Source organism: Carcharodon carcharias, chromosome 14 (assembly GCF_017639515.1).
Source record: "Carcharodon carcharias isolate sCarCar2 chromosome 14, sCarCar2.pri, whole genome shotgun sequence".
NCBI classification, from domain to species: Eukaryota; Metazoa; Chordata; class Chondrichthyes; order Lamniformes; family Lamnidae; genus Carcharodon; species Carcharodon carcharias.
In genome coordinates this window covers 103,560,076-103,585,823 of record NC_054480.1, presented here as the reverse complement: position 1 = coordinate 103,585,823, position 25,748 = coordinate 103,560,076, and the positions used below count along the sequence as shown (strand labels likewise).

The 25,748-nt window shown below is 40.2% G+C and overlaps 1 protein-coding gene across 6 annotated transcripts in view; it reads right to left on the bottom strand.

Annotated features, from left to right (window-relative positions):
* Window positions 1-657: 657 nt before the first annotated feature.
* Window positions 658-25,748, bottom strand: part of LOC121286989 (zinc finger and BTB domain-containing protein 7A-like) — a 386,990-nt gene continuing 361,899 nt past the window's right edge. For 5 of the 6 annotated variants that reach the window (XM_041204397.1, XM_041204396.1, XM_041204398.1 and 2 more), the window contains 2 exons: window positions 12,468-12,938; window positions 658-5,521 (listed from right to left, as the gene is read on the bottom strand). In XM_041204397.1, the coding sequence (XP_041060331.1) occupies window positions 5,491-5,521; window positions 12,468-12,938 (502 nt within the window). In that variant the 3' untranslated portion in view covers window positions 658-5,490. Of the gene's footprint in view, window positions 5,522-7,301; window positions 12,939-25,748 lie in introns of all 6 variants that reach the window. The other variant, XR_005945135.1, reaches the window with a different exon arrangement.

The window sequence follows — 25,748 nt, the reverse complement described above, 5'->3', positions numbered from 1 at the left end:
TTTGGAGAAACCAACCAATTTTCTAATGGGGCAAAAGCATATTGATCCACTCTGCAAAGGAAAAGAGGGGGATAGATTTTAGAGTACCTAAAGGGCTAATGGATTTCCTTGTAAACTTTCAGGGATATACACACTCCGCTGGTTAGACTTTCCACCTTTTCCAAGCCCAGACTGGGCAGGACTTTGATAAGTAGGATTGTCCTCCCTCCCCACTCTTCAACTCTTCACTTGCATTACTCGTGTCCACAAATCCTTGCAGTTCACTCATTGAGGCATGTGTTACTTCTTCCTGCCAAAGATAAGAGGTAATAGTTCAACCCTTCAAGCAGAGTAGGCAAAACTAGTCTAACCTGCATTGTTGGTATCAGTCTGTACTCATCTGTAATCTAATGCCATATTGTACCAAATCAAGAACAAAACATTTGCTGATTCCTTTGATTCCATGGTAAATTCTGGATGAACAAATATCTATTATGATTGGATTGTTAATTTAACTAAGAAGATAATGCGAGGACAATTAAAAAGACAAATTAACCTACCGTGGGAATATTATGTTGGCATAAGGACAGCACAATCTGGAAAAAGTTTGTGAGTAATGATGGTGGGAGCCACAGGAGGACAAAGAACATTTAAAAAAATAAGTCACACAAACACATCTTGGGGAAACTCAAAAGTCATCTATTAGTGCAAAAAAAATTTCATTTAACAAGTTACAGTACAGTCTTCAAAAAGTAACATACAGCTTCGATTGCTTCGCAAAACTAACCCTGAAGAGGAGTGAAAACATATTTTTATTTTTACATTTAAAAATGGGTTTGAAATCTGCTCGGTGACCATGACGAGTCTTCGATTTCGTCTGCAGTAATTCAATTACCTACCATTACACTGAACCAGCGCCCAAGCTGGCTCAGCCTAAGATGGTAAGGAACCATTAGAACTGGGAAGTACTGAATGCTCTCAATCTCAGTAAAAGTGATTTTATTTAGTAGGAATTGAAAGCTTTAGGAAGGAATTAATAAATGTAAAAAAATACATTTGTTAGCCAGTAACAGAAAAAAATATAAAAAGATGCTAAACTACACTTTACTGCCTTCACCAAAACCGGAATTAGATCACTCCTACAGATTACAAAAGTATTGCTTGTGGACTTATGATTAAGTAGAAATAAGGAAGTCCCAAGTTTTATCTCTCCGTCACCACTGATCTGCTCAATCAATGCTTGATTAACTGATGTTGGCTTGGCAGGGAAGGGGGTGTAGGGGCAGGGCAGGAGTAAACCGTAATTGCCATCAGGAACTGTGGGGTTGGGGGAGAAAACAGGTCAGGCTCTCACTCTCAATATCCACTGCTAGAAAACATGCATGTATAGACCCTAATCCATGGTAAAATACTTTGCCCACACTTACTGTTATGTCCCACATGTAAAAAGTTATGACTTACTGAATTATCAGAGTGGAGGCCATTGTGTGTAGTGGAGTGGGAGAGGAGGCAGTAAAGGAAGAAAAATTGCCAAAGAGGAAAAACACGTTTAAATGGCCAAGAAACTTTATAAAACCCACAGCAAATCTGAACTGTATGTTTATTCTATCGATTTTACTGTCAAATTCAGTAGATTCATAACCACCAAAACTACGTTGGAATTTAAACATAAAGAACTTGAAGATTCCAATTCAATTCTAAGTCAATGATATTAACATGTCTCAACTAGGACATTGGAAAGGTTAACATTAGCACCCATGGGCTAGGAAAAGAAGGCAGCACAGGCAGGGAGCCATGCTGAAATGACTCTATGTATATATTATAAATATTTTATACATGTATGGAATAGGAATGGCAGGTGAGGACAGAAGCAGGTTTGTGATTCCTTTCATGGTGAAATAGTCTTCCGACACTTGTTCTCTAGGGTTGGGTGTGAAAAATAGCCACAAGTGGGCAGTAGAGAGTGGTCAGTGTTTGTATAATGCAGCCTTAAGGAGACAAGGCAAGGAAAGACAGGAAAATTGGGAGGAGAAACAGAGAAAGAACAGATAAATTAACCTGATAGAAGAACAAAGGAACTAGCCAAAAGTAGCCAAAAGCTGTATGTTTACATTTCTACATAAATAGATTGATGTTTGCACTCTGCTTTATCTTTTCCTCAGTGTTCTCCAGGGTGCTTAAACCCATTAATGAAACATACGTTACCTCTCCTTGTGCCCTGCTAAACCATCCTATCGTAGACCCAAAAACCCATTTGTGACAGAAAATCCCACTCAGTTTAGACCTAGATGCCTCCAGTTAGGCACTGTCCTGTAGGCTTTCTGCCATTGTTTGTCTAATTCAGTTGTTCTTACCAGCCTGTCAACTTGTACTTTTTTTCTCTTTTTTTATGTCAGGAAGAAACTAGAGATTTACATTAGGTTGCCTGACTCAGACAACCAGGAATTGCACACATTTCACTGCTAATTTGACCCCCATATTCAGCAAACACATGGCAATAGGTCAACATAGCATTGCTGTGCAGTTGTAGGATACAAACTAGTGTCTGTGATTCCCTGTGTGACACAACCCCAACCACACCGTGCCTTCAAGAGGCACAACAGTGATCAGACAATTCCCACTGAGGCGGAAATGGGACTTCACACATACTGAGAACTGTTTATCCAGACAGAGCTATAGTGAGCACAGTTTTGAATAGTGAGTTCCAATACCATGGATAGCAAGAAACTGGGACTTAATAACTCTCCACAGTTTGCATGAAAATTCTAAAGTCAAGTGGTTGGCATGATCCCAGTCTTAGGGCAAGCAGGGTGCAAGTGGAATCAGCAGGTCTCCAGTTGTGTTTTAAGTGTTAAGGTTCTGATAATCCTGGGGAAGGTTGGAAGCATCTGCCATGTTGTGCTAAGGTCTTTTAAAGCCGACAGACAGAAGGAAAAAAGTTTTATCATGTTCTGCTCACTTTTGAACTCGGTCCTGCCCCAGCAACCTTTGCTGAGCGATTCTCGTGACAAATTGGCAAAGCATGAAATGAGATACTGCTGAGACAGTGAGAATGGCCGTTAGTAACATCCCAAGCTCAATTGTTCATACATAAAGGAATTTACATGTTTCATACTCATTATCACAATATACAGAAATACAGCTTTTATTTTCCATACTAAATTTGCAAAAATCTAAACAAAAATCAAAGTATTTAAATAAAAAAGAACACATTACATTTTTGGGCTATACCCAATGAATATCTCTTGAAGGTCTATGATAAAATTATTTTCTATAAAATCACTTTTTGAAAAAAACGATGAGATGCAGGTTTGGTAATTGGAATAATCAAATTAATATAATAAATAGAGTCACACACAGTTCCTGTCATACAGGATATGTTTGTGGGGTACTGGGGGAAAAGGAGGAGAAGGCGATAATTTTCCTCGAGCAAATTTCAAACCTTGGATCCCACCCTGTGCTAGAACCTGAGAAAATACCCATCATCCATTACAGTACAGCATGTTATTACACAATGATAACAGTAAGGCATTATATCATTCAGCCACAGCAAGCAAATACTGTACAAGGCTTTGGTATCTACCAGACCTGGCTTCCTTTCCAGTTCTTGAGGTCCAATGGACATTGGAGAAACCCAACATAAAGATCAAGTACTGCCTCTAAAAATCCACTCGCATGTTGAAGAGATTTTAAAAATTACATTATTTAATTTCAAATTTGAAACTTTATTGTAATATATTTCACAGGCATGACGACTGGATAAGAGGGACAGTAAAAATGTAATATAGGTAACTAGGGCAGCAGGTAGCAAGGTTAGAGAGAAAAAGTGTTACTATAGATGAGAAATGAGACCTTTGGGAACAAACATTGAATATGCTCTCATGACACTCTTTTGTACTGTATCTTAACAGAAATGTTAACTCATTTAAAGTAAATGAGAATGGAAAGGAACATCAAACATGTTCAGTAATTTGTTCAATAATACCATTTACAGAGCTTATAATTTACAATTAAAGGTGCTTTCTAACAAAGTTTAGGATATCTGTTAAGTTAGTGGGCAAGAATTGGTGATTTTACATAGGCATTCTCGAACAAGGAGGACTGGCAGGCTCTTACATATCAGGAGACATCACCTCACCCTCTTCCTGCGTAAGTCTATTAAAAAGTAGCAATCCTGTCAGCAGAATTCTGTGCTAGGGTCACAGAGGTCTATTTGCTGCAACCTTTGAACAGACACCTTATATTCCCCTATGTATTATAATGCCTTATGTATGAGACATTTCAAGATGTTTATAAAAAAAATCCATAGTGCTGCCAATACAAGAGCTGGGTCAACACTAACCATGCGACCATGTGAATTTCCTGCCTGTTTTTTGAAATTGTCTTCAAGGTTTAATTTGGCAGGTGTAATTTTTTTCAGACCTAAATAGCTCTGAAGCTCATTTTGCTGTTTCATGCATGAGTCACTCAAGTGCTCATTGTAAGTGATATGGCAGTCAGTAGGTTCAAGCTAAGAGGCACCATGGCACAGTGCTAGGGTTCTGCACACCTAGGTGTCCAGCTCTGCTGTGCCTGTTATGAGGTTCATGGGAGGATTTGGAAGGTGATAAGTCCCGTAGAGAAAGGACAGAAACTAAGTATAAGACAAAAACAATGTTCTGCAACCAGGCCTTTTAAAACGATCAATTGCCACATTAATGAATAAGTGACAAATAACATTACCTTACTTGTACTGAACTATTGCAATTTAAAAAATACTTCTAATCAAAAATATATCACATTTAATTAAGAATCTCATTCCTCAGGATGATTTAAGGAAAATTATGAACTTCAAGAACTGGCAGAAAAGGTTCCCACAGATTCCCAAAGCCCTGCCTGTATTCCAAAGCGCATTATTATAAATATAATTCCCAAAACATTCCCAAGCTGCCAGTTGTGTAGAGTAAAATCCTTTAATCTTCACATGCCCCCTATTTTGCTTGTGTGTGTATGTGTGTTTTACCATATATTTTAAATCTTGCCTGTTGGAATTTTTTGTTGTTGTAAAATTCAAAAGGTTGTGCAACAGTGCACTCAATTTAAAGATATGAAACTAAAATAAAACTGGAAAAAATTAAAAATGGGCAGAAAAATTCAAAGTGTACAATATATGCATAACAGTTCTCAATTTCTTTGGATTTTTTCAGTATAAAAACTAAGTATTTTGGACTATGCTGATTGATTTAGTGGTTTTATTTACAACATTAAAATTTACCAATAGCCCAAAGTGCAATTTTTATATTTCTCTATCTCATTCCCTCCCCAGCTTAAGAATCTATGCACACATAAAGTATGGAATGTTCCCTCTGTGCTTTAACAATGAATTATACATGAGATGCCACTCCACTTCTAGGCTCCTGTGCCAATGTGCCATTTCATTTTGGAATAAAAAACGGAAACTCATGAAACACAACAGGAAGTTTGCTAAATCCAATTTGTAGTATTGCAACATAACAGTAACAACCCTCATTTTCACCAGAGGATAAACTTCAACGAAGAGAGGCTGGGGGAACATTAAAACAAAAGAAATGTCAGGGATGCATAACAGCATTCAGCCATCTCTCTAATACAATGACTCAACACATGATCTATCTGCACCTCAAAGATCCTCAATGTTTTCGTCACAACAATACTACCTGCCAGGCTATTTCAAACTTCTTGTCACTCCAGAGTTAAGAGCTTCTTTCTGATATATCTTAAATTTACTTTTCACCAATTTCTGTGTAACTGCTGTGTGGCGTAATTTTCCAGAAATAGTGATTTACTTTATCTGTACCATTGAACATTTTATACAAGTCAGTGAGATATTGTTTTAGCCATTTTTGGACTGTAAAGACCAAGCTTCACTAATTATTCCACATAGTTTTACACATGGGATCGCCTCGTTGTTCAATGCTCCATGTTATTTTGTTTTCACAAAGTGCACAAGCTAATTTTTCAGTAAAGTTAAGGCGGCTTAGAATAATTCATTCTAATGTTTGGAATAAAAAACATTTATGGTGACAGTAACCCTTGTGGTCTCAAAACTCTAATGTTATAGGGCATCACAGTGCAATCACCCCTGGCTGGAGTGGAGAAAACATTTTCAATACAACCGCAGCAAGGGATCTAGTTAATGAACCAGCATGCAGCATAGGTATAGTAGGAGGCAATAATTCTGGGCTATGATAGGATTTCTTTGTGCTTGTGTTTGATTACTAGCCACATCATATCAGAGGTAAGTTGGATATCCAACTATCATTGATTAACTTGGTAAAAGTAAAGATTAGATAGATGTTTAGAATTTAGAAGGAAATAGTTTGATGATTTATTATTTAATGATTAAAAAAATCTCATTTTAAAAGATGAAGTTCCTCTGGTTGATGACTTCTTGCCAGTACAAAACTGCACTTGTACCACCAAATTACTGATGGGAGGAATTTCATCCCTGCAATTTTTCCATTAAGTATTTTGGAGACATTAATTTAAAATATTTGGAAACATCTTACACAGTTTTAGTTTCTGCCCTTCATTCTATATCTTACAAAAATACTAAAATGTTCAATTTTAGTCATTATAGGTACTTTTTTTTATCTCCCCACAATACTGTAAACTATACAGGAATGGGCAAAGGCAGGCCTTGCTGTGCAAGGAAATGTATTCATTAGTCCACCCAATACTTGAGTCATAACTGTGAACTCATTAAAAATAATTAAAATTCCTCAGCTGAAATAACAACTGCTAATGGAATTCATTAATCATCTTCCCAGAAGTTATGCCAAACAGAGCCTATAGTAGATATGGAGTGTGTTTATACAACAACTTAATTTTGAACTTGCAACGTCACTGAAATCAGGGCTCAAAAAAACTTTTCTTCTCCGCCGATGCTGCCAGACCTGCTGAGTTTTTCCAGGTAATTCTGTTTTTGTTCAGGGCTCAACCTGACTTATGAGATTAACAGAGACTGCCCGGAGGAGGGCAGTGTCTCTCTGCATACTATTCGACATGGCATGATGGTCATATGCAGTGCGACATCAAACTAGCTTTAAAAATGCTCAATCTCCCGAACATTTTGAATTAACTCGACACAGCTATTAAATGTTTAAACGGCGTGAACACCGCTTCCTGTGCTGTCTAAATATTTAAACATTAGCTGTTAAGGTGAGAGCCTTTGCGTGTTTGTGTAACCAATGCAGAGTTCTCTGTTGGGGAGGGCATGGAGTGGCAGCCAGGACATTGCCCCGCTGAAACCGCAGCAAGGGATCTAGTTAGTGTCTATCAGAAACCCGGACACATTTACTCACCGACACAAAGCTGCGAAATCCCTCTCCCGCTCTCAAATTTCAGTATGTTTTCAAAACAGAATTTTAAAAAGCAGCCGTGTTTTATTTGGGGTTGCTAATAGCCCAGATAACTCGAACTCAAAACTTCAATCATACGTCTTCAGAAAGGCTGTTTATTTGGGTCCTGACGACAAGGTTTCTGTTTTGGTAAGGAGTTTTGGGCGTTAGAGCATTTAGCATCCTATTTGAGATGGAGATCCCCACCCCATTCTGCTTTAAAACATCAGTTTACCGGTGCCGCTTCCCACAGCGCTCATTATTCTGGCTCAAGACTGACATTTTATACTTATGTAATGCCTATTGGATTAGATTCGGGAAAGTTTTGTGCCCTATTCTTGTTAACAAAGCACTAAGTTAAGACGGCCCAATTCGTTTTGTCCAGGACCGTTCAGGACTGGGTTTGAACCCAAATTAAAGGACCTGGGCCGGGGCAGAAATTGGTTTTGTGCAGGCGAGAGAAGCGACAGGGAGGCCAAGTTAAAAAGTCCCGATTTACGAAAAGCATTTTCCCACTTTACAATTTATAATTAATGCAAACTGTAAAACATATTTATCACCAAAACTAAGTTATAACTCATTTTGAATGGTGAAAATTCTTTTCATGATTAGTAAAATCCTCTTTACAATTGGGGCTGTGGATTGCTTAGAAGTAATGTCAAAATCATGTCGACCTAATGCAGACTATATTTGACTGAATGGCACAAATTTAGGATGTCAAAACATGTGAATACATTATATATTTCGAATCGTCACCCGCCAACGGATTAGAGTCAGCGGTCCCAGTTTGGATTGGCACGATCCTGATGTGCCTCCACTGATCATGTATTACGGTTGCTAGCTCTCTCGGATTGTTCTGGATTTTCTGGGATTTATCTACTGGGCGCTGCTCTGAGCAACCGGAGTGAAAAGGTGCCTTAATAAGAAGTGTGCATTTTTTTTTTGGTTAAACGCATTTATTAGTCATATAAATATTGTAAGATTAATCTACCTCCCTTCAGTCCTCCTTTAAGTCACTCCTTAAAACCTACTGCTTTTGGTCACCTCTCCTTAATATCTTTTTATGAGGCTCAGTGTCAAATTTTGTCTGGTAACTCTCCTGTAAAGGGGTTTGGGAGGTTTTTCTAGGGTAAAAGTGCTTTATGAAGGCTGTTTGACCCGGAGAAGGCAGGGGGTCATTTGATGAAACCCTCCAGGAATACATCTGACCAGAGTTGGCAACCCTACACTGAATGGAGCCCACTGATGTACTGAGGAGGCTTCCTGTCACTACAACTGAAGTGATCCCCATCAATTCTCAGCATGGGTCATATCAGGTAGCAGCTTTAGAACAGGGAATTAGTCTGCTCCCAGCTCACACTGCTTCAAGTTGGCTGGTCATGAAAAAACCTGAACAGACATCCCCATGTTTGCCCTGCAAGTGAATGGAATGATGAAGGGGAAGAGTAATTGACTAGAAGTTATAGTTACAAGTTATGGAATCTGGAATTAAGTAAATGGCATCACATTCAGCAATTTACTCTTGGACAACTGTATCCCATGCATAATACAGAGTGGCCACTGGAGAACTAAATCATAATATATGTTTGGGGAAAGGAAGACAGCAGGAAGATATATACTCCGCAACTAAATGTTTTGTTTGTTAAAAGTTGCTTTATTCCCAGAAATTTTTATGCAAAGACTTTACATTCACAGAATTGTTAACAGCGAAACTTGTGGTATTTACCCCCTCTTAAACTGATTTTGGATATTAAACTGTGCGAGTTGGATAAAGGGAACCCAGGTTCCAATTAGTGAAAAGTAACTTTAAGACTGATACCAAGAAGCTCTTCTTCAAACGCTTGGAATCCACCATCATATGGAATGGACTCTTGAGCAGTAATGGAGACAAAAACCCTAAATTCATTTAAGAAAAAACTAGATCCAGTAATTGGGAAAACAGGGAATTGTTGAACTGGATAGATGAATTAAGATGGGACGAATGGCCTTCGTCATGGCAAGTAACTTGTGATTATAGGGCAACAGTCGTCATCAATTATTTGTTAATTTAGATCCAACAGCATCTGAAACTGATATTAACTTTCCTTCACCTACAAGAAACCACCCCTACTTCCAGCCCACAACAATTTAAAATTTTACTACATGGTTTCAGTAGATCAAATGTGTCAAGGAGAGCTGGATCAAAACAAGACCAAATGCAACATGATGCCAGAGCAGACAGGGAGGCAAAGAGAGCAGTTTATACTAATCCAGTGACTAGACATAACTTTGCAACAACTGGAGATTAGGGAGCAGGGGTGCAGGAAGAAAAGATCTTTGAATATATATTATATATACACATACATACTTGATTGCCCACAGTTAAAGATATGGCACCCTTCTAATCACTCTGCTCATTCAAGATGAATTGCCCTGTACTTCCATGGGGCACAGGTATTGGCTAACGATATGCCTCTGAACTTAATCGAAAGAGGTTAGCTGCTCACTAAATCCAATTAATAGTCCAGTTTTTCATACCAGCCCACAATTTCAAGGTCAGACTAACCAATGCTGTGTTTCATGAGAATTCCAAGTACAATGTTAGTCTAGAATTCATACAACACTTTATCACATTCATCATTGGGATACAAGAAATCAACAAATCTGCACAAATATATGATGAGCCTTTTCATTCGAACACTCTAGAAAAATCACATCCCTGCATATAGCATGCATTTTTTAAACAGCTCCCTCTATTATAGAGAAATCATATTTAAAAAGAAAATTTAAATAAAGAGAGATCACCCCCTCCCCATAACACACACCTTGTTCAAACACACTTTCATACAACTCCCAAAGATAGCATTTTAAAGAGGGTGTGTGTAAGAATGACAAAATGCTCTGAACACAAATATATATCAATGAGCTTTGACTGTTGGTATCCTGAACTTGCTGACTATTTACCAACCAGAAAGGTGTATTTCGCATCTAACAGTGCCTGTTCCTGCATGTTGAAGATTTTTTAGTGCAAAAATAAGGAATGTGGTAAAATGTTGCCTGTAGTGGTGTCTAACATACTTTCCCCTCTAAGCTCCCACACCCGCTCCTCTTCACACAGTGCTGAAATACACATCTTGCCCCACAAGTTCACTATCAAAAAGTAAAGGTCAATCCATTAAATAAAATCTTATTAAGTGAAATATATATTATTTACACACCCACACTAGGACTTGTTAGCCAAAACAATACACCCAATGTTGCTTCAGCTCTCCATATGAGACTGGACACGGTTTGAAGGGAACAAGACCAACTGGAGAGGATAGGTGTGGTCACCCTACTCTGGTCAATAAATAAAATTTATGGAATAGCTGGCTATTCAGTTCAATGGTTAAGAGAAACTGGGAGCTTTGCACACTAATTATAAGCTCTAAATCTATTGTTGCATGATAAGAGTTTAGGTACAGTATACATTCTAAAAATGCCATTAGAACTCTCCTCTCCTAGACTTGCACCACTCTCTATTAAAACTCTATAGTAAATAAATGGCCAGCAGGCTCACCTTAGCAGTTTTGTTTGTCTGCTCTATGTATTTAACTTCTCTATGGTAGTTAAGTGTCTAACACTAACTGAAGGAATTATTATAGACATTCTTTCATCTCAGAGGCTTGAGATCTACTTTTCCTGTGAGCTCTTGTACAGTAGCAACCAAAAAGGAGGTTTAGGATTCTGACTGCGGCAGCTCTCAAGAAACCCCACAATTCATGCTCCATAGTTCCAATATAGGCTCTATTAGTGATGGGTTTCATCTCATCTGGATACACTGACAAAACCAAAATACGTGGGATTTTACAAGTATACTGTATCATCAAATATTATTTACCTGAATGCAGAAGTCTATAGTTGCCTGATAAACAACTAATTAGGATGAAAATTGTCTTTTCAACAATGCATCAGGCCTCTTGGATTTCTCAACATCTCACAAGGTTTTCAAGAGGGAATTGCAAGAAAATTAATTTACAATTCATGCCATGAATTTAAATAAAACCTTATTTTTTAAAATCATTTTTCAATCACATTTTCTTTTCCCCCTGCCTCATATGGATTAAACTGATCAACACTGGGTGAGGGCCTTGTATGACCTAGCCCAAATTGAGCTCTCGGCTATAAGTGCAATGAGCTTAGAGGGTTTATATAATTATTATGTTACAAAATAGAATTAGTAGTTTTCTCACCCTTTCCCTTTCTCCATATTTGACTGATTAGGGATATCACTTGTAAACATTTTTACATAGGGTCCTGATCCGCATACTGATGGAACCCTCTGTATAAAAGTGCTAGGCCTTCCAACTTTATTGCTAACTCGAAAAGGTGTAAGCCCTTCCCATACCATCTTACTCCCGAATCCTTTCAAATTCACTATTGTCACACACACTGTACATTCAGTAAACGTTCTTTTAAAAACAACTAAATTCTTAGATTTTAAACCTGTTTGCGAAACAACAAAAAGTTTCTTTTTTTTAAAACAACAATTACTTGGAACCTGACTTTGGAAACAAAAAAACTAAATATTCTTTTAAAACCTCTAAGAAATTTGTTTTACTGTTGTCAATCTCATTACAGCTGTTCCTGTCCTGTGTTTGTACTGTATAGTCATAAGTTTGAACGTTAAAAATAAAAGCTAGTTACACCAAACTATGAATTCAAAAAAAAAATCATAATTTAACGTTACTTTCTATTTGATTAAAATTAGAAGTTGACCAATGCCAATACTGGGTACCTATGGCAATATTAGGGTAAGTACCTATATTAGCCTTGGCCCCTCATACATTTATCCACGAACATCATTTGAACTGAGGGTCAGCAAGCATCTTAGTTTGTACCAAGGATCAATATCCAGCAGTTACCAGGGCCTGAAAAGTGTAGCATGGGTCAACTTCTACTTAAGATTCTAGCAGTGATTTCCTTTGTCTAAACTGTAAAACAAGAGGTCTAGCACTGTACTACCAAGCTATTTCTGAATTAAAGTAAAAAATCCTTCTTGCCCATGTTTGTTTAAAAAGGATGAGGAACTACTAATAGAAGGTTTGTGCCCCTATTCCCTGCCCAACCCGCCCACCTCCCTGTTACCATGATTTGGTTTAGCTTTCACACAATTGGCTTTTGTTATCCTCAATCAAATCCTCGTCTACATTCAGCCTCTCGGGCTCTTCATTCTCCAAAATCTTGGAACAATCTTCTTCTGGTTGATCTTCAAAGTGCTGTTGGTTGCTGTTTTCTTCCAACTCCATGTTCAGGTTGGCAGCCTCCTCCCCGATGCCCTCTCCACAACCAGGATCATCATTCAACCCCTCAGACACAAGGCCGCTGGTGTCCCTCACCCGAGGCTTGCGTCCCCTTGTGGAGGGGGTGCCATTGCAGCCCTCCTTTTTAAGGTGCCTGTGCAGGTGGTCTGAGCGGACGAAGGTCTTGAAGCAGGCATCGCACTGATAGGGGCGGAGGCCTGTGTGGGCACGCATGTGATTCTTCAGGTCATAGTTGTGTGCAAACGCAGCTCCGCACTCAATACACAAGTAGGGCTTTTCCCCTGTATGCTTCCTCATATGAACTTTTAACTTGTCCTGTCTAAGCAGAAGAAAAAGAAATAAGTTAGAAAATAGAAGATTCTCCTGATTCAAACCTCAAATTGAGCAAATCTCTAGAACATTTATTCAACCATCCTCAACATCCTCTTTATCTTTGAATCTCCAAATGTTTTAAACCAAAGACTTGCTTGGCCCAGTGATTACTCTACTCAATGCTCTTGGACTATAGGTGTCAGCTCTTCCTTTCAGTTTCTATACTAAAAAGAAACTCTCCCATTTCCACATTCCCTGCACCAGAAACTGTTTGTTCAACAAAACATATGGTTACAAACTCTGGCTGGACATATTCCGTGAGACGTCAGTCGAAGTGATGTCATGTAAAGCCAGCTGCGTGATGCAAATGGGTTCTAAGAGATCACAAAAGAGGAAAATACACCAACTTTAATTAGGCAAATTGGATGAATTTTTAGCAAGGGTGAATAATGATTAAAACTTAGAGAGTTTTAAAAAAATGCTTTATTCATTCTCAAGGGGCTCAATGTAAGATCCGATGCTATGGTTTCAAACAGGGATATTAAAAGCTGCTAAAACCAAGGAGAAAATAATGTTTTATCTCCTTTCTCTATCCGTGTTTTTAGTGAAAAGATCTGAGGTGAAGTGATCCGAAACCCGTACTTGTGCACACTGCACTCGGATTAAGGTTTGCTGCTTGCGCCCGATTCCTTAATGAAATTCAAACCCTACCAATCCCATCGCAGTTGACTAAAATCCCAGCCAATCTGAGTCCTCCTGATCTTTTTTTCAGTCTAAGGTTTGAATTTGATTGGGTGATGCTGCATCCAATGTGATGTCACTGTGTGGCAATGCCTCATGATGGAGGTATAGTTTCTTCCCCTACATGGTGGTTCCTGATGATGAATTATCACACTGGTTGGTTTAAAATATTGTTTTAAAATCTCCAGGATTGCTTTTTTTGGTCACTGGGAGATTAATGCCGATTTCAGTAGACTCCTGTCCATTTTGGGAGGATTGGCAACCCTCTGAGCACTTCATGTGTCTACATTTTACCTAACAAGATAACTACCCAATTTTCCATTAACTTTTTATTTGAAAATAAGGTTAATCAGAAGCATTAAATTATGATGTGGCATTAATACAGGGTTTATTATTGAGCTCAATTCTGGGCACCACACCTTAGGAAGGAGAGCATTAGATAACGTGCAGAAAAGATTTTATGATAAAGGTTCCAGGAACAATAGACTTAAGTTATGAGGATAGATTGGAGAAGCTGAGATTGTTCTCCTAAGAGATGGGAAAGTTGAGAGAAGAGAGGTGTTCAAAATTATTAGACAGAGTAGCAGAGAGAAACCTTTCCCACTAACAGAAGGGTCAAGAAGCAGAGAACACTGATTTAAAGTGATTGGCAAAGAGCCAAAGATGATACAAGGAAAAACTTTTTTTTAAAAAAATACAGCTAATGGTTAGGATCGGTGATGCACCACCTGAAAGGGTCATGGAGGCTGATTCCATCACGACTTTCACAAGGAAACTGGATAAGCACTTTGAAGGGAAACGTTTTCCAGGGCTATGGGGTAATGGCCAGGGACTGGGGCTGGCTACACTGACCTTGCAGAGAGCTGGCATGGACTTGACAGACCAAATGGCCTCCTTCTGCCCTGCAACCATGATTACATATCAGAAATTCCAGGAAGCAATGCCCTTTTAAGAATGGAATTCAGGATCTAGCAAAATACTTTTTACAGGTAATAATTTCGCATTCTCAGCCACAAGGGTGTAGTCAGAGATGGAAAAGGAGTCGGTGTGAACAGATGGGCAATTGTCAGCAAGAACATTGGCTGGGGGATGGGATTGTAGGGGAGATCAACACAGAACATCTGTGACATCCGGAACTCCAGGTTATTTATATAGGGAGTGAAGGCTTCTGCCTGCAATGGCACAGTAAACATGAAAGCCTGCATGAAATTCCCCTATTGGCTAGGCCCTGCTATACTTGATCCTGGGAGTAGTGCCACAAAGTTTCAGCTGGCTCTGTAATAGGAGCTCGAGACAACCCTTATTCACATTTTGTTTTTAATACCAGCTGTTTTGGGCAAAGTCACCATGAGATTCCATGCAAGGGGCAACAATGTGATATCAAAACAAAAGGCTTTCCAAAACAATTTCACAGGGAATGGGGAAGCCCTTTTAAGATCAAGTGGTTTATAATCAGTAGAGATGGGATTAGGGCTCTCAGTTCCTCCTGTGAATTTTTCTGTTCTTATATATTTATCAAGGAGTTATGTTGGGTCTCACCGCTGCTGAGAATGGTTCTCAGCGCATTCCACTATGGTTCGAAAAAGAGTTGATATTTTACAAGATAATCTTGTTACCATAATCTCTCTTTTGTTTGCTGAACTCGAGAAACATGGGAGCATTCAGTATTTCTACATGACTGAAAAGAGGGCAATTTTCAAGGGCAGCATTTCACCAGAGTAAGTTCAACAATAAAATCATGTGGTTTCAAAAGCATTTTTTACTGGTGATTCGAGTGTCTTTTCCAAATAAATATGACAGTCAATAACATTTTATATTTTCAGGACAAAAAAGGCAGAAATGGCATCCAGAAAAATGAAATCTTGATGCAGAGTATTTTTTCAGTTTTCTGACATCAAAAGATCAACATTACAGCAAATATGATGTAGGAGTAAGGATTTTAATAGGATAATGTGTGACCGGTTCAGCAACATAACACAGTGTTTACCAACACGCGATTGAGGATACACCCTGCAATGTGCCTATTAGAGGGTAGTGTGGGTGGAGGCAAGGAACAAGCTATAGTATTGTTCAATTGCTGTTGCAGAAATGATAAGAACGAGGTGAAGTATATTCAGATTAATTATCCTATCTCTTGAGGTTTGTCTATAGAAACTCCTTTGAAAATGCAATGTTCATGAGTTCTGGTAGCTCAGACTTCCATTTGTGCTTTACTGATATTAGGTGTTCCACAAGTGTAGCTTGGGCCTCATTTACCACAGTGATCCGTGTGCATTGATAGATAGACACTGCCTCTCACTAATGGCCACAGCCAAATGTAGTGATCGTAATATGTTTGATGAACTGCTTCAGTCTATTTGGTGTTGATATACCCACAGTATTGTTAAGAACGAAGTTCAAGAATTTTGACCCAGCAACAGTGGAGGAATGGCGATATATTTTCAAGTCAGGCTGATGTGTGGCTTCGAGGGGAACTTGCAGGTGGTGGTGTTCCCACAAGTCTGCTGTCCTTGTCCTTCTAGATGGTAGAGGTTGTGGGTTTAGAGGTTTCTGTTATGGAAGCATTGGTGAATTGCTGCAATGCACCTTGTAATTGTGCACACTGCTGCCACTGTGCATCAGTGGCGGAGGGAGTGAATGTTTAAGGTAGTGGATGGGGTGCCAACCTGGATGGTGTCAAGCTTCTTGAGTGTTGTTGGAGCTGCACTCATCCAGGCAAGTGGAGGGTATTCCATCACACTACTAACTTGTGCATTGTAGATGGCGTACAAGCCTTGGGGAATCAGGAGGTGAGTTACTGACTGCAGAACTTCCAGCCCCTAACATGCTCTTGTAACTATAGTACTTATATGGCTGGTACTGTTAAGTTTCTGATTAATGGTAACCACCAGGATGGGGTATTCAGCAATGGTAATGCTATTGAATATCAAGGATAGATCGTTAGATTCTCTCTTGTTGGAGATGGTCATTGCCTGGCACTTGTGTGAATGTTACTTGCCACTTTCCAGCCCAAGGCTGAATGTTGTCCAAGTCTTGCTGTGAGCTGACACGAACTGTTTACGTATCTGAAGAGCTGCAAGTGGTATTGAATGCTGAAATCATCAGTGAACATCAGACCTTAAAATGGGGGGATGGGGTGGGGGGAAGGTAATTGATGCAAGCAACTGAAGGTGGTTGGGCCTAGGGCACTATCCTGAGGAACCCCTGCAGCAATGTCCTGGAACTTGGGTGATTGGCCTCCAGCAACCATAACTGTCTTCCTTTGTGCGACTTAGGACTCTAACCAGTGGAGAGTTTTCTCCACAATTCCCACCGACTTCAAAATTGCTAGGGCTCCTTGATGCCACACTCCATCAAACGCTGCCTTAATGTCAAGGCCAGTTACTCTCACCTCAACTCCAGAATTCAGCCCCATTGCCCATGTCTGAACCAATGCTATAGTGAGGCCAGGAGCTGGGTGGCCCTGGTGGAACCCAAGCTGAGCATTGGTGAGCCGGTTATTGCTGATTAAGTGCTGTTTGATAGTACTGTCAATGATATCTTCCATTATTTTGCTGATGATTGAGAGCATACTGATGGGGCAGTAATTGGTCAGATAAGAGTTGTTTTGCTTTTTGTGGACAGGGCATACTTGGGCAATTTTCCACATTATCAGGTAGATGCTAGTGTTGTAGCTGTAATGGAACAGCTTGGCTAGTTCTGGAGCACAAATCTTCAGTACTGCAGCCTGGATGTTATCAGGGTCCAAAGCCTTTGCTGCAGATAATGTCTTCAGCCATTTGTTATCACGTGGAGTGAATTGAATTGGCTAAAGACTGGCATATGATACTGAGGACTTCAGGAGGAGGTCGAGGTGGATCATCCACTTCACACTTCTGGATGAAGATTACTGCAAATACTTCATCCTCGTCTTTTGCACTAATGAGCTGGCCTCTCCCATCGTTGAGGTTGGGAATGTTCATGAACCCCGCCCCCCCCCTGCTGGTTAGTTGTTTAATTGTCTACCACCATTCATGGCTGGATGTGGCAGGACTGCACAGCTTTGATGTGATCTGTTGTTTGTGGGATTGTTTAGCTCTGTCTATCATATACTGTTTCTGCTGTTTGGCATAGCCCTGTGTTGGAGCTTCACCAGGTTAACACCTAATTTTTAGGTATACCTGATGCTTCTCCTGGAATGTTCTCCTGCACCCGTCATTGAACAAAAGTTGATCCCCTAGCTTGATGGTAATAGTAGAGAGTGTGGGACATGCTGGATTATGAGATTAAAAATTGTAGTTGAAAACAATTCTGTTAAGGCCGATAGCCCATAGCAGCTCATCGATGCCTAATTTTGAGCTACTAGGTTTATTTTGAATCTATCCCATTTAAAATGGTTGTAGTGCCACACAACACGATAGAGGGTAACCTCAGTGTGAAGAAGGAACCTTATCTCCACAAGGACTGTGCGGTGGTCACTCCCACCAATACTATCGTGGACAGATGCACCTGCAGTAGGAAGATTGAGCAGGATGAGATCTAGTAGGATTTTTTCCCTCATTGGTTCTTTCATACCTGCCGCAGACCCAATCTGGCAGATATGTTCATAAGGACCCGGCCAGATGTGATTCTACTAACCCACTCGTGTACATTGACAGACATTGAAGTCCCCCATTCATAGTTTCTGTGCTCTTGTTACCCTTGGAGCTTTTTCCAATTGGTGTTCAACATACAGGAGTACTGAAGCATAAGCTGAGGGAGGGTGGCGGGTGGTAATAAGGAGGAAGTTTCTTGCCCACATTTGACTTGATTTGATGAGACATCATGGGGTCTGGACCAGGGCCACTCCCTCCTGACTATATACCACTGTGCCACCAGCTCTGGTGGATCTGTCATGTTGGTGTGATAGGACATAACCAGGGATGGTGATGGAGTTGTCTGGGACATTGGCTGTAAGGTATGATTCACAGAGTCACAGGATTATTACAACGCAGAAGGAGTCCATTCAGCCCATCCTGTCTGCACCAGCTCTCCAAATGTACATCATGAATAATGCCATTCTCTTGCATATTATTTGTATACAAAAATCATCAATTGCCCTCTTGAATGCCTCAATGAAACCCACTTCCACCACACTTCCAGGCAGTGCATTGCAGACCTGAACCACTCGTTGAGAGAAAAAATTCTCACGTCACATTGTCTTCTTTTGCAAATTACTTTAAATTCATGCTGTCTCATTCTTGATCCCTTGACAAGTGGGAACAGTTTCTCCCTATCTGCTCTATCCAGCCCCTTCATGATTTTGAACATCTCTATCAAATCTCCTCTTAGCCTTCTGCTCTCCAAGGAGAAAAGTCCGAACCTTTCCAAACTATCTTCATAACTCAAATTTCTCATACCTGGAACCATTCTTGTAAACCTTTTCTGTATTCTCTACAATGCAATCACATCCTTCCTATAGTGTGGCACCCAGAAACGTACACAGTACTCCAGCTGAAGTCTAACTAGGGTCTTATATAAACTCAGCATATCCTCCCTGCTCTTGTACTCTATGCCTCTACTAATAAAGCTCAGGATACTGTATGCTTTATTAACTACTCTCTCCACCTGTCCTGCCACTTCAATCTATGCACATATACATCCAGGTTCCTCTGCTCCTGCACACCCCAAATAATTATTTCCTTATTTTATATTGTCTCTCCATGTTCTTCCTACCAAAATGAATCACCTTATATTTCTCCACATTGAACTTCATCTGCCACCTATCTGCCCTCTTCATCAAACTTGTCTATGTCCTTTTGAAGTTCTGTACTGTCCTCCTCACAGTTTACAATGCTTCCAAGTTTTGTATCATCCACAAACTTAGAAATTGTCCCCTGCACACCAAGGTCTAGATCGTTAATATACATCAGGAAAAGCAAGAGTCCCAATACTGACCCCTGGGGATCTCTGCTACAAACCTTCCTCCAGCCTGAGAAATATCGATTGACCATCACCCTCTGTTTCCTATTACTCAGCCAATTTTGAATCCATGTTGCTACTGTCCCTTTTAATCCATTGAGCTATAACTTTTCTTACAAGTCTTTTGTGTGGCACTGCATCGAATGCCTTTTGAAAGTCCATATACACCACATCATCAGCATTATCCTCATCAATCCTTCTGTTACCTCTTTGAAAAACTCCAGCAAGTTAATTAAACATGATTGTCCTTTTAGAAATCTATGCTGGCTCTTTCTAATCATCCCACATTTTTCCATGTGACTACTGATCCTATCCCAAATAATTTCTCTAGAAGCTTCCCCACCACTGAAGTTAAACTGATTGCTCTGTAATTGTTGGACTTATCCTTACAAACTTTTTTGAACAAGAACAACTTTTTTGAACAAGGATTCAATGAGTATGACTAAGTCAGGCTATTGCTTGACTTGTCTGTGGGACAGATCTCCCAATTTTGGAAAATGTCCCCAGAAGTTAGTGAGGAGGACAGGGTCAATTGGACAGGTTGTATCATCGTAATTTCCGGTGCCTAAGTTGATGCTAGATGATCTACTTGGTTTTATTCCTTTTTTCACTTTTCTGTAGTGGTTTATTACAACTGAGTGGCTTGCTGGGCCATTTCAGAGCTCAGTTAAGAGTCAATTACATTGCTGTGGGGCTGAAGTCACATCTAGGCCAGGCCTGGTAAGGACTGCAGATTTCCTTTCCTAAAATGCATTAGTGAAACAAATGAGTTTTTACAACCATCGGTAATTTTTAAATTTCATATTCATTCAATAATTGAATTTAATTTTCACAGCTAACATAGTGGGATTTGAACTTGTGTCTTCGGAGCATTAGTCTCTTGTTTCCTGGTCCGGTGATGTTACTACCATGCTGCTAACCATTCCTTGGTGTACAATTAACAGGACTGTGAAATCTCATCTTGCACACCTGAAGGAACATTTGTCTATATTCATTTAACTTGTGTACACTGTGGCAATGCTATTCTAGTTGGAGGTTGCTAAGCTGGTGCAGCACACAAGTAGTAACAGAATGGTGGATACAAGCTCACTGCCAACTCAGACTCCATGCATAGTTGATCTCAGCTGTGCCACAATGCGGAGGTACCAAGCCAAGGACAGGAGAAGAAGTTGAGGAAATGTAGAAATCAACAAGGAGAATTGTCACTGTTCTACTGATATTCAACTCTGTTGATTGTATAAATTAAGGTTAAGTAAACACTCACTCGATAATTCTGAAGCACATATATAGAGACACTTAGGGACACTGATGGTTAGTTGTAGAGTTAAGAGCTGTACATTTGTGATGTTTCACTTTGTGAATAATTCTAAGACTGAGCAAAGATTGGCTTCTGGTCTCCTCCTTCACCAACTAGCTGAGAGAAGGTTAACAATCTCTAGCAGGGGATCAAAGGTTTGGCTGTTCATTGTTGGAACCTGAGCATTCAGCAGCACCCTGAGTGACTGTTTAGGTTTGCACCTTTTACCCCAATTGGGGAAGCTAGGAAGAGTTGCCCTAAAGGAAGCTGCTCAGGGATAAACAACTTAAGCAAACTCTTAGGTAACAGGTCTTCAGTGAATGTGGTCAAAACATAGCAGATAAAAGATCGAAGGGCTTCAGATCAAGAATGATTGCTTATGTATGGAACATGAGGACACTCATAAACAAAGCAGAACATCCAGTGAGCTTTAGTCAGGAGTAAATTCTAACATATCAATTGTACAACTCTTAACTAGCACATAAGAACCTTTTTGAAATTGGTGAGGTTACAGTTTTGCAGTTTATGGGCAGAATTTTGCCCTTGGTGGTGCTCAGCAGGGGCGGGGTGGGGGCAATCGGGAAGCCGCCCGCAAACAGCACTGTACCCCGATTTTATGCGGCTAGACCAATTAAGGCCCACCCAGCGTGGAACGTGAGCGTCAACGCTGTCTGTGTGGGCGGAGAGAGGAGGGCGAGCGAGCCCAGCGCGAACTTCATGTATGCGCGCGAAAGAGCGCTCCAATCTCCCCGAGGCACGGAGCTGCCTCAGGGAGATAAAGCACTGTTTAAAAAAAATACTAATGCACAAATAAAAATGTCATAAAACAGGTCCCTTCATGTGACTCTGTCACATGAGCAGGGACATGTTTTAATTCAAGTGTTAAATTTTTATTTGCTTTAGGAAACCTCATCTCACCCGTGAATGAGGCTTCCTAAAAAAAATGCAAAGGCTGTTTGGCCTTTTCGCCTGCCCGTCAACTGTTAGGTTAAATGGGCAGTGAAAAATTCAGGACAATTGTTAACTTATTGGCCTTAATAGGCCTTTTAATTGAAGGTGGGCACGTTGCCGGCTCTGGCACACGCCTGGCGACCTAACTATTGCGAGAATGCGTGTTGACATTGGGACACTCGTCCGACATCAATGCGCTTTATTTCACACATGGGCATGTTCCCGCATGCCAAGGGTAAAATTCTGCCCTATGAGTCTTGTGAATTTCGACCAATTTCCTAGCTGGGCTAGCATTGTAAACTGACCCAGGCATCAGTCAAATCTATTAACCAGCCAATGACCATGCTGTTTTTAATCAGTATATATCACAAACACTGACTAAACAAGAGATTAATGCACTCTATGACCTGGACACGATCCGTGCCTCAATATCACATATCCTGGGCGATTTTCAATACCAGGGCTGGAACATTCCATTATCTACAGCAAAGTTTGAAGCAATGGAGTCATCAACACCGACAGCAAGTATTTTTTCTCATCAAGTTTTTAGAAAACTGATCATCGCCATTCCGGTATAAGTCATGAATACATGACTTTACTATGCAATTATAAATTGTCATTACATGTCAGTGTGAATGCCAAGATACTCAGATATAACGACATTTGTATCTCAGTGTTATTTCAGTCAAATGAGTGGAGGTGACATTTGGAGTGAACGTCCTCCAGTTTACTGCTAATCTGGCAACTAACTGGCAACTCTGCAGAAAGACTGGAGTGTGAAACAACTCCAGAATTCTACAATACAATATATATGACTGTCATCACAAATAGTTAACAATTCAGAGGGTTCAGATTAAATGAAAGATGCACAAAAAGAAGGTCCATACCACAGTACCGGACAAAACTGCCATACCACTAAGGCTGATTCAACTAAAACAACCATAAGATACAGATTCTCCTTGCTGAGATCACTTGATTTGGGCTGTTTCAATGGTGGAGCCTCTGACTCAAGAGAACTGAGATTGTACTCAACCAGCTGCAGCACATAAATCTGAAAAATAGGAAATGAGTGATGGGACAAACCAGCAACTAACTTTACAAAGTTCCATGCTTGAACAAAGCAACTGTAAGAGCTGAACTGATGACCAAGAAAACTAAATGCCTACAGAGAAATCAGAACTTCTCAAATCAGAGGAAACTTTTTAGTGACTTCCTGATCAGGCCTTGTAGTACTGGATCAGAGTTATTGAAAACAGCAGACAATACTCCAGACAGGACAAAAATAAAAATACCTGGAAAAACTCAGCAGGTCTGACAGCATCTGTGGAGAGGAACACAGTTAACGTTTTGAGTCCATATGTCTCTTCAACAGAACAGCCTCCAATCAGGACAGCCTCCTAATCCATTCACTGCTCAGGGAATAACTCTTCATGTGTTAATTAAGGGAACAATCGCAAGGCCCCAGGATAGGATGGAATAAATTTGTACGCAAGATAGAACAATGTTAATGAAATAGTTTGTTACAGACCTTAGAACAAATATGGGATGGAGGCAAGTTACAAGCTAGGAAGTCACATCCATTGTCATTTTGAACAAACAGGAAGAAAATCAGATTGCAGACATGGTACTGGATAGGATAATACACAGCAGGCTGATAGCTTTGGTCTCATATTCCACTACAGACTCAAAGGACTTCCAATCAAGCCAGCAGTGACATGGTCTTTATGGCAAAACAAATACAAGAAAAATGCAGGAAACAGAATGTAGGCTTGACATAACAAAACCCTTCAAAGTCTCCTTTCAGGCAAAGCTGTGCTTCACTTGTGCCTCCTTCAATTTGGTCTAGTATTCACTGCTCCCAATGCGATCTCCTCTACACTGGGGAGACTAAATGCAGACTGGGTGACCGCTTTGCAGAACACCTTTGGTCTGTCCGCAAGCATAACCCAGGCCTTCCTGTTGCTTGCCATTTCAACACTCCACCCTACTCTCATGTCCACATTTCTGTCCTTGGTCTGCTGCAATGTTCCAGTGAAGCCCAACACAAACTGGAGGAAGAGCACCTCAACTTAAGATTAGGCACTTTACAGCCTTCTGGACTTAACATTGAGTTCAATAATTTCAGACCTTGAACTTTCTTCTCCATCTTTACCCCTTTTTAAATCCTTTTTTTTGTTTTTTTAAATTTTACCTTTTATTCTCACTTTTTATTTAGTTTTTTTTTATCCTTTGTGCCCCCAACACCCCCCACCCCACGGGGCCATCTATCTCTGGTTTCCATGTTGTGCTTTCACAGAGCACTGACCCTTGTTCAGCTATTAACAAATTCTGCTCTTACCTTTATGGCACTATCAGCACCTTCTTTAGTCTTTACAACTATTGTTAACACTCCCTTTGTCTTGTGTCCATGTTGTCAATCTCTCCTTAGCTCCCACCTATCCCTGATCTTCTTTCTTGCTCTATCTGTTCTACCCCCTCTTAAACAATATAAAATCCATCACATTTCTACTTCTCTTTAGCTCTGAAGAGGACTCATACGGACTGTGTTTCTCTCTCCACAGTTACTGCCAGACTTGCTGAGTTTTTCCAGCATTTTTGTTTTTATTTCCTTCAAAGTCTGTAATGGAAAGATCTTTGGAAACTGCTTGCTGAATTTGGCTGCCCTGAATAGTTTATTAATGAATAAACATAAATGCAAGAGACAAGGCTGAAGCAATCGCAAATATCTTCAGCCAGAAATGCCGAAATGTTTGATTTATCTCAGCTTCCTCCTGAGGTCCCCATCATCATGAATGTCAATCTTCAGCCAATTTGGTTCACTCTACATGATACCAAGAAACAGCAAAATGCACTAAATACAGTAAAGGCTACGGGCCCTGACAACATCCTGACTATAGAGCTGAACACCTGTACTCTGGAACTAGTTGCACCCTAGCCAAGCTGTTCCAATACAGATACAAAACTGGGACCTACCCAACAAAATGGAAAATTGCCCAAGCATGTTCTGGTCACAAAAAGCTGGACAAATCCAATCTGGCAAATTACAACCCCAGCAGCTGACTCTAATCATCAGCAAAGCAATTGGAGGTGCCAGCATATGTGCAGCTCCAACAACACTCAAGAAACCCAATGCCATCCAAGACATCCATTTGGTTGGCACTCCATCCACCACAAGATGCACTGCAGCAACTCACCAAGGCTCCTTCGACAGCACCTTTTAAGCCCACGACCTCTACCACCTAGAAGAACAAGGGCAGCAGGTATATTGGAATACCACCAAGTTAACAGCCAAGTCACACATAATCCTGATTTGGAAATACATTGCCATTCCTTCACCATCACCAGGTAAAAATTGTGGAATTCCCTACCAAAAAGCACTGTGTGTGTACCTTCATCACAAGGACTGCCCCATCTGCGCAAGGGAAATTAGGGATGGGCAATAGATACTGGCCTTGCCAGTGATGCCCACATCCTGCAAATGACTAAAAAAAAAAATGCCAATAATGCTGGAAGAACGGTGACATTGCCAAGCTGTTCCCTATCTTTGCCAGTAAAAAAAAAGACTGCATCCTTGGACTCTTTGTCTTTTTGGCTTCTTCTTTGTGATCATGCTTGGTGAAGCCAAGAGAGATTGGTTAGAGAGATGAGTATCAATTCTGTACTGAAGGAAAACTATTCAATGTATGGAGGCTCCAGGCCAAGACTAAAGACCACAAAGAAATTCTCTGGAATCTAATCCTCACTGATATTATGGAGAATTAAAGAAAGGGAAAAAAAACTTGCATTTCTATAATGCCTCTCATGACTTCAGGACATCACAAGGCACTACCGACAATGAAGGACTTTTGAAGCATAGTAACTAATGTAACGTAGGAAACGTGGCAGCAA